This window comes from Balaenoptera borealis (assembly GCF_965194805.1).
Source record: "Balaenoptera borealis genome assembly, chromosome: 20".
In the NCBI taxonomy this organism is placed as follows: domain Eukaryota; kingdom Metazoa; phylum Chordata; class Mammalia; order Artiodactyla; family Balaenopteridae; genus Balaenoptera; species Balaenoptera borealis.
Genome location: NC_138879.1, coordinates 18,321,667 through 18,331,209, shown reverse-complemented (window position 1 = coordinate 18,331,209; position 9,543 = coordinate 18,321,667). Strand labels below are relative to the sequence as shown.

At 52.7% G+C, this 9,543-nt stretch overlaps 1 protein-coding gene across 1 annotated transcript; it reads left to right on the top strand.

Moving 5' to 3' along the window:
* Positions 1-58: 58 nt before the first annotated feature.
* ARL5C (ARF like GTPase 5C) lies at positions 59-8,815 on the top strand. The gene is given in 7 exon segments (XM_082373540.1): positions 59-4,924; positions 6,909-7,056; positions 7,763-7,816; positions 7,820-7,846; positions 8,366-8,371; positions 8,375-8,485; positions 8,487-8,815. Coding segments are annotated over 7 exon segments (513 nt in total). The 5' UTR covers positions 59-4,901; the 3' UTR covers positions 8,631-8,815.
* The last annotated feature ends 728 nt before the right edge of the window (positions 8,816-9,543 follow it).

Sequence of the window (9,543 nt, the reverse complement as noted above, 5' to 3'; positions counted from 1 at the left end):
TGTTCCCGCCGCATGGTTGCCAGCCTAGGTGTGTAGGAGCTGCTGATGTGCAGGGAGGGAGAGTGAAGGGGTGGGTGCAGGAATAAAGCTGTGGCCAGTCTCAGCTCTGCCCAGCCCCAAGCCCCATGCCTGTCTGGTCTGTCTCCCCATAAGTAGAGCCAGGGAAAGCTGGAAGCTGAGACAGGAAGTGGGGTGCCCCGGATTTTGTTCAGGGGGTCAGATCCAGAGCCACTGGCACGCTGTCCTAGAGGCTGGTGCTTGTTTCTCTGCTCCTGTGGCCTCAGCTGCTCCCCAACTCCCCAGGCAGGGATGGGCTGAGCTTCCGGCTCCCTCCACTGATGCCTCCACAACTACCCACCCCAGCCCCTGCTAACCAACCTGGTGGGAGGGGAAGAGGTCTGTTTGTGGGGAAGGGCAGAGAATCAGGAACCCCCATCCCAGTCCCAGACTGACAGAAAGATCAAAAGCCAGGAGGAAAGTCAGCAGGTGACAGTGCCCGTTCCTGCCACCATCAGCTGGCCGGATGTGGACTTGTGACGGTTGATCCTTCCTGCTGTCGCCTGTATCCTGCCTCACCCAGCACGCACAAACCATTTCTCCACTCTCATGGTTCTTGTTTTTGGGGTGGTGGACCTGAATGCTCCTGCGCAAAATGTGTGTGTAGAGGGCAACAGACGTCCAGACCCTCCAGATGAGGGGTTAGCAAACCCAGAGAAAGAGGAACCGGGGAGGCCCACAGGTCGAGTGACTGGCCCATGGTCAACAGGGAGGTGATGGCAAAGCCAGCACTGCTGGGACTGGAGCCCAGTCTGCCTGTCATGGTAGTGCTCCTCCCACTGCCTTTCAATGGAATCAATCTTTCTTTCCTGTGTTTAGTCATTGAGCAAACATTTATTGAGCATCTACTATGTACCAGGCACAAGTCTAAGTGGGAGCTACAGACAATTCAGGGCAGCACAATGAGCTCTCTGATGTGGGAAGCAGTGGGTCCTGGGGGAACCTGGAAAAGGGGTCCCTGCCTTAACCTGGGGAGATCAGGGTGGGCTTCGTGGAGGAGGTGAGGCTTGAGTGGAGCCTAGAAGGCTGGTTAGGAATTAACCTGGGCAGAGAAGGAGGGGAAGTGTTCAAGGCAGAGGAAATAGGTGACACGCATGACATGTTCTTGGCACTTTGCTAGCAAAGTGTGCTCTCAAGGTGGTGGTAAGAGAAGGGTCAGCAGGAGCAGGTCACAGGGGCCTTGAGTCACAGGGAGTTTGGGCTTTGTCCTCAAGTTTGTGTGCAGAAATTGAAGAACTGTAAGCAGCGATGGTAAGATTGCCTCGGTTGCAGTTTGGAGCATAGATTGGAGGGGGGCCTAGTTTGGAAACAGCTGCAATGCTCCAGGTGAAAAATGAGGAGGGTTTGCAGTGGAATGGAGAAGGAGGCGGTGGCTGCCAGAGACATCTAGCAGTTACGATTGAGAGCTCTTGGAGAGTGATTGGAGGCAGCTAGTGAGAAAAAGGGAGGCATCTGGGGTGACTGTGGGTGAGGGTCTTCCCAGACATAGAGGAAGCAGGTGAAAAAACAGGTCAGAGGCAGAAATGATACTTAGCTTTGGACAAGGTGGGTTTAAGGTGCATGTGGGAGAATGTCCAAGAGGAGAAGAGCAGAAAACAGGCTTGGTCTGGGGCTGCACAGAGGAACTCCATCTGCAGTGGACCCTGGTACTTTAAATCAAAGGCAGGACTCATTAGCTTCAGTTTACAGATAAAGCTCAGTGAGGTTAAGCAGTCTGTCCATAGTAACACAGCCATCAAGCAAGGACATGAACTGAGATCGGATTTCAAGTTCTGTGGTGTCCGTGACACCCAAGTCTCGTGCTAATTCCCCTGGCCCAGGATGCCCTAGCTTCTGCAAGGGAAGGGGTGCAGGGGAGGAGAAGGCAGGTGTCTGAGTATGTTTCTGTCTTCTCTCCACGTGTCTTCTGCCTGAAATTGCATTTGCCCAGAACTTGCTGGCAGAGGCATTTCTAGGTGGCTTAGAGATATTGAGAGATGAGGAGAGACTTTTTTTTTTTTTTTAATATTTATTTATTTACTTATTTATTTGGCTGCGCTGGGTCTTAGCTGTGGCATGTGGGATTTTCAGTGGCGGCATGTGGGATCTAGTTCCCTGACCAGGGATCGAACCCAGGCCCCCTGCGTTGGGAGCGCAGAGTCTTGGCCACTGGACCACCAGGGAAGTCCCTGAAGAGAGAGAGGCTCTTGTCTCCTGGTAACGATAAGACCTCAACCAGCACACAATAAGCACGTTGGTGGTTGTCAACATGTGAGGATTTCAACAACCGTGAAGTCGGCTGGGACTAGGCCCAGGGAGGCTGGTGCTATGACCGCAGCCACCTCAGGGACTCAGGAACCGAGATGCTGGGGACCCCTCCTATCTCCCTCCCTGACCAGCTGCTTCTGTCTTTTGAGTAGGTTCTACCCTAGAGTGAGCTGAGGTCGGAGAGACTGAAGGTTTCCACCATCCTACAAGTGAGCTGAGTTGAGGCCACCAGGGCCTGGGAGCGGGGTGGAGAGTAGGGTGGTTTCCAGCCCAGTACCCTTGACAAAAATCTTTTCTTAGCCCCAGTAATCACATCCTCAGAGAAGTGTGCCTTGGCTCCCTTCTAAATCAGGCCTTCCAGCCTACTGTCTCTCAGGGTTTTTTTTTGGTTGTGTGTTGGTTTTTGGTGCGTGTATTTGTGTGCCTAACTAGATGGCAAGCTCCATAAGACCCGGACAGGGTCTGTTTTGTCTGCTTGGCATGTTCCTAATTCCTGACTCACATCTGTCAAATGAATGAATAAATGAGTGAGTACCCCCTAGGATCCAGACTCTGGGCCTCACAGCAGAGGCAGCTCTTGTCTGTTTACTGAACGTGCTCCAGCGAGCAGAACGTCACTTTCAATTCTGCTATTGATGGTGGGGTCAGGGTGCACTAAGAGGTTCCTTCCCGCCTCCCCTCTAGGAAACAGATGGTAAAAATACTTTAAACATTTCTGCTTCCCCTAGCACCCTCTGCGCCCCTATCCTACTCCACCCAGCCGCAGCCCCAGCTCCTTTTTAACTAGGGCTGAAATGGAATCAGCCCAGATGGGCTCTGGTAGTCAGTTCTCCTTCCTTCTAACTCTGGGCACCACCCTGGGTGGGATGAAATTTCTGTATTTTGTGAGCTGTTCCCTCTTCTCTCCACAAACTTCCCAGCCTTCCTCAATCCTCTTCAACTTGTGCTCATACTCCTTTTTTTTAATACTCCAAAGACCATTTCTCAGGCTGTAACTTAACTTATGGCCCTTCAGTCCAATAACAACACATCCTCACTGTATGCCAGGTGCTGGCTCGGGCAGGGAGTGGGGGTGGGGTACACAGATGAGCATGACATGACCCCGCCCTCTGAGACTCACAGTTTTTGGGTTTTTTTGTTTTTTATGGCCACACCTCATGGGATTTTAGATCCCCGACCAGGGATCGAGCCCAGGCCCTTGGCAGTGAGAGTGCGGATCCCTAACCGCTGGACTGCCAGGGAATTCCCTAGGACTCACAGTTGACTGGAGAAAGCAGACATGCCAGTTATCGTCTCAGTGTAGAAAGAAGCCCCATTTAGTTGGAGAACCAGGCCAGGGCTTGGGAAGTAGGTGGCTTCTATGGTGGGCACCTAAAGGGACAGAGGAACCCACCTTTCTGAGAAGGTGAAAGACATTCAGGTGGAGGAAATACAGAAGTAAAATCATAGTTGGGCCTGTGTGGGCAAGGACCATGGATGCAGAGCATGGGGGATAACCTGCGGACGCAGGTGAGGGTTGTTCATGGAGGCTCTTCAATGTCAGGTGAGGAGACTGATCTGACTCCAGTGGGCAATAGGGAGCCATTGAAGGTTTATGAGCTGTGGAGTAACAGACTCTGAGCTGTGCTTTAGGAAGGTCAGTAGGGACGTGAGGCGGATGCTCTGAGTGGAGGGGAGGCAGGGAGACCAGTTACAGTGTTGTTCCCTCGGGGAAGGGCAGCACTCATGGGCTGTAAGAGGGCAGTGGCAGAGGGCTAGAAGGAGTCGAGTCTCCTGTGTGGTGACTGGTCTCTCTTAGCCGCCCCCTCAGCCTGAGTTTGGTTTGCCTTCCCCATTTCTCTTTTTGTCTTCTGGTTTTTCCCAGTTTAAGCAAAGAAGGAAATTCACAAACAGCCACAAGCAGCTCCCTCTTCCAGCCTGGCTCTCTCTTGGCCCAGGCTCTGCTTGGCTGGGTCTTAGTATCCTGGACCCCTTTGCAGGGTCTCCGGCTGAGAGATCTCTCTTTTTGCTCCGTCACTGTCTTCAGATGCCCACCCCTGGGAATCAGAAAGCTGTGCTGGAGCAGCTGTTTTGTCAGTGAACCATAGAAGCAGCACTGCTCTACTCCTAGAAGTTGCCCATCGCCAAGGGGCCTGCAAAAGGAGGGGACACCTTGCCCTTCCCCAAGGGAACTCACTCTGAGTAGGCCTACGGGACCCACACTGGTGAAACAACTAGAGACCTGTAGGGGGTTGGAATGTTCTCCCAGCTCAGAGAGGATCGGTGGGCTCTGTCTGCCTCACACAGCTAGTAAGTACAGAAGGTGGGTGGCCTAGGGTTTTGCTTGTCTAGTGCCTCAGACATGGCACTCGGAGAAGGCAGAGCTGGCATCCGATGTGGGCCCCTGGGCTAGGTCTCTTTGATTTGCAGTGGGGAGTAGTCCGCCCAGAGAACTCTTGGGGTTTTCTCAGGGCGAGGGGGAGGATGTGAAGTCTGGACCCCATTTTCCTTACACCTCCGGGGCTCTGGACACGTAGCTCACTGTCACTGTGAGGTTCATAGCGCCCTCGAGGGGCCAGCGTCCCAGGGGATTCCCAGGCCCCTTAGGGGACGGACTCATGGGGCGTCCGCAACCTCGTAGGTAAAGCTTGCCCGGCCCTCCCGGGGTGTGTGGGGGGGGGGCGGGGCTCCAAGCTCGGGGACTCGACCCGGGCACCCGAAAGCCCCCGAGTCCTATCCCTGTCTGACCCGGGACGTGCCATGAGACAACTGATCGGCAAGTTGATGAGCACCTTCCGGAAACAGGGTTAAGGGGCGCACAGGACACCCAAGCGGCCGCTTTGATCCGGCTCCCACTTGTCCCCCCATCCCCCCGATCTGGGGTCGTCTGGGCGGATGTGATGGGGGACCTCGGGCTCGGAGGGTCCTGAGTGGGGCCTCCCCGCCTGCTCCGCAGTCTCCCCTGCCCCCTCCCCGCCCACTCCTCGGCGGTCGCGCGCTTCGGTGCGCCCAGGGGCGCAGGGCTGGGCGAGCCTCCTTCCTCCGGCTCAGCGCTGTCGCCGGTTTCCTGCGATTGTGACTTCACGCTCGGCTCTTTCCTCAGACCCCTTCTCTTGGCAAGCCCTGAGCGCCCCCGATCTTTGGCACAATCGCTTTTCTAGAAATGTGGAGCGGGGAATGTGGGGCTTAGCTCCCATTTCCACTGTTCAGGAGTGGCGCAGGTGTCTCGGCCCGGTGGGAAAGAAACCTGCCCTGTTGTTTTTTTGTGGGGGAAGGGGGCGGGGGAGCAGAAGTAGTAAGGAGGGGACAGGCCCCCCCAACCTGCTGGAAACACTTGTCTCCTTCCTGGGAGGCCTGGGGGAGCACACAGTCCCCTGGTCATCGGGTTTGGCCCTGATCCTGCCCTTCCCCCGGATGCCTCCAGAACACAAGGTTATCATCGTGGGACTGGACAATGCAGGAAAGACCTCCATTCTCTACCAGTTGAAAGCGACTCTCGGATGGGGGGCGGGGCTGGGCCTTCCCACCAGACTGACAAGCATTTGGACCAATCACCGGAGCCCTTCCCTGCGTTCTCGGGTTCCCCTGTAGCCAGGAGGATTGACTGGAGGAACCTGGTGTGACCTTCCTGGTATAGTGGCCGCTCAGTTCAGTGACTTCTCGGCCAGGCCTTCGAATCGTGCTCGGTATGAGCAACCCCACTGCTCCCCTCCGTCTACCCCCGGCCCCTGCCAAACCCGGTTGCGGGCTTGCAGCTGGCCGAACCTGCCCGATGGTCTCCGTGCTCTTCGCTCCCCCTAGCGTCAGGTCTCTCCTTCTAACTCCTGCACCCCAGTCTTGTGTCTTCATTTTCTCCCCCTTCTTCAAACCCAAAAGGTAGGGCCAGCTTTGGGCCGGCCTGGTCTCTGTAGCTCCTGGTCTAGCAGAGTCTGGCACAAGTGCTGAGTAATTATCCATCGGAGCTTTTCCCGATATTCACTCTGGATGGCATCTCTCCTGTTTGGATCCTATTCAGTTAGGAAAATTTTCCCCTGAAAAAGTAATATATATATATATTTTTAATTAGAAGAAAAGGGAAATTCAAACAATACAAGCATATATAGTGAAAAGTAAGTTTCCCTCTCAACCCTAACTCCCAGTTTCACTTCCCAGATTTTCCAGAGGCATTCCCTACATATAAAAACGTGTGTGTTTTCTAAGTCACTTTAAACAAAGCCCCTTTCTGATGGCCCTCAACTTATGTCTCCTTTTTCCGATCCCTTGCTACTCAAAGTGTGGTCCACAGACCGGCAGTGTTGGCATCATCTGGAAGCTTGTTTGTTAGAAATGCAAAATGCTGGGCCCTAGCCCAGACCCACTGGATCACAATCTGCACTTTAGCAAGACTCCCAGGTGATTCAGCTGCATATTAAAGTTTGGGGAGACTGCTCTAATAAGTCTCCCCTCTCTGGGGTCCAAGCCAGGCAGGACTTGGTCTCACTCCTGTCTGCATTCCCTCATGCCCAGCAGAGGCTCCGTCAACCTGGGCTGAATTGTTCTAAGTTAGATTCAGCCTGACTTAAGGTGGGGGCCAGAGCTGGGAGTGGACTGGGCTGAACACTTGGTACCCTCTCCTTCCTCCCCAGCCTGACAAATGAGGTGGTCCCTACATGTCCCACCATCCGTAGCAACGTGGAGAAGATTGTTTGGCAAAAGACCCACTTCTTCATGTGGGACATAGGAGGAGAGGAGGCTCTGCGCTCCTCTTGGAACACATACTACTCCAGTGCTGAGGTGAGGAGGGTGCCTGGGCTTGGAGGAGCTGTGTGATATTAGCCAGTCACTTAACCTCTCTGAGCCTTGGTTCCCCCATTGTGAGATGGAGACCATAATAATGACCTCTCTGGGTTGTGAAAATTAAATAATAAAACAAGAGCTAATTCAGATGTGTCAAATACTTAATCCAGCACAAAGCCCGTTAAAATTTTTGAATGCTTCCTGGCAGCTTTGTCTGCTTGCTGTCAGCTTTCTGTTTGATGCCTTGGATGGGGTAGGCCCTTTGTCTCTGGGGGCCTTACTTTCTCATTCTGGCAGCAGCAGAATCCAGTGGTTTCATTCCTGGAGTGGGAGCTGATTTCAAGCTCCAGTACTGCTATTCATAGGCTGTGTGGCCAAGGGCAAGATACATCACCTCCCTGACCCTCAGTCTCGTAGTCTGTAGGCATCGTAATAGTTCCAGTTCCACAGGGTTGTGGTGAGGCCTAAACGGAGTCATGAAGGCCCAGTGCTTGGCATAACCTCTGGCACACAATCAGAAGTTGTGCTCAGTCCACCCTGGGTCTGGGTAGAAAAGGGAATTCAAATGGGACTAGGGCAGTGAGGTCTTGAGAATGCACAGTTTGTTTTCTGTGGGACTTACATCAGGGCAGAGTACAGTGAGCAAGGAGACACGTTCATTGAAGAGAAAGCCCATCACCCACAACTGGCCTTTGCTGGCCAGTTCATCATCCTTGTGATTGACAGCATGGACCGGGATCAACTGCTGACCGCTCTGTAGGAGCTGTATAAGATGCTGGCCCATGAGGTAAGACCCCTGCAGTTGGGAGAGGACCCGGTGTACTAGCTCTGTGACCTCAGTCTACTCACTTAGCCTCTCTGAGCATTATTCCTAATGCCCCAGTCTCTGAGAACCTCTATCCCAGCAGCTTGGGCAGGGCGAGATTATCCCAGATGAAGGGCAGTAACATCCTCAGCACAGCTGATCACAGAAGCCAGAGTTGCAAGTTCAGGTTCTGACCCCACTTCTCACTCATTGTGGGACCCCAGACAAGTTACTTCACCTCTCTAATCCTCAATTTCCCCAAGTATAAACGGGGAGGATCATCAAATTCCTACCTCCTGAGATCATTGTAAGGATTCTATGAGCTGGCTGGGAGGCATTCCAGGAGCTGTCGGTGTCACTGGATGCGGTTGTTAGTGTTGGGCAGGACCTCCATCCCCCCGCCACCTGGGGAAGCAGGGGAGGTAGGGAGGACTCATGGGGCAATGAGAAGGGGGGCTGGATCCTGGCAGGCTGACTGGGGCTGGGTTCCTCTGTCCACAGGCTCTATGAGATGCTTCTGTCCTGATCTTTGCCAATAAGCAGGACATGAAGGACTCCATGACCACTGTGGAGATCTCCCAATTCCTCACCCTTAGTGCCATCAAAGACCACCCGTGGCACATGGCACATACAGGGCTGCTGTGCCCTCACCGGGGAAAGGTTAATGGCTGTCCCACCTGGACCTCCAGGGCTTGGCCTAACCAGTGGTGCTGACCATCAGAACCTTCTCCTGTCTCTCTGTTGTCAGAATCTGGCTCACAGTTAGCTCCTGGGTCAAGACAGCTGAGCATCTACCCATGGTTAAGATGCTGTGGGTAAGCAGTGAGCAAGACAGGGTCCCTGCTCTCTAGGGGTTTGTTCTAGTGGGGAGAGAGGTGACACTCCACCTAAACACAAACATTTTAGGTACTGAGAAGTGCTTGAAGAAAGTGAAATTGAATAACAGGGATGGGTTTGCTTTAGCTCTGGTCGTCAGGGACCATCTCTACTAGGAGGTGACTTCTGAGCTGAGACCTGAATGAAGAGACAGCCATGGGAAGACCTGGGGGACAAGCCTTCCAGGCAGGAATCTCTCTCAAGTCCTTTTGGCCTTGAGTTTCCTTATCTGTACAGAGGAGGGTGATTATACCTGTTCCCTCCCAGAGTTCCTATAGAGAATAAATGATATCATTCATTTAACATTCATTGGGCACCTACAGTCCATCCTCCATATCCATGGGTTCCACATCCTCAGATTCAACCAACTGCAGATGGAAAATATTCGAAAAAGAAAATGCCAGAAAATTCCAAAAAGCAAAATTTGAATTTGTCGTGTTCCAGCAATGATTTACATAGCATTTATATTGTATTGACAACTATTTACATAGCATTTACATTATATTAGGTATTATAAGTAATCTAGAGTTGATTTACAGTATATAGGAGGATATGCCTAGGTTATATGCAAATATATGCTACTTTATATAAGGGACTTGAGTATCCGAGAATTTTGGTGTCTGCGAGGATCCTGGAACCAATCCCCCATGGATATGGAGAAGTGACTATACTTTGTGCCAAGCACTGTTCTAGGCACCTGAGAAACAGCAGTGAACAAAGCGGACAAAAATCCCTGCCCTTGTGGAGCTTATTTTCCAGTGGGGGGGTGGGAAAGAGACAATAAACAATAAAAATAAGAAAAA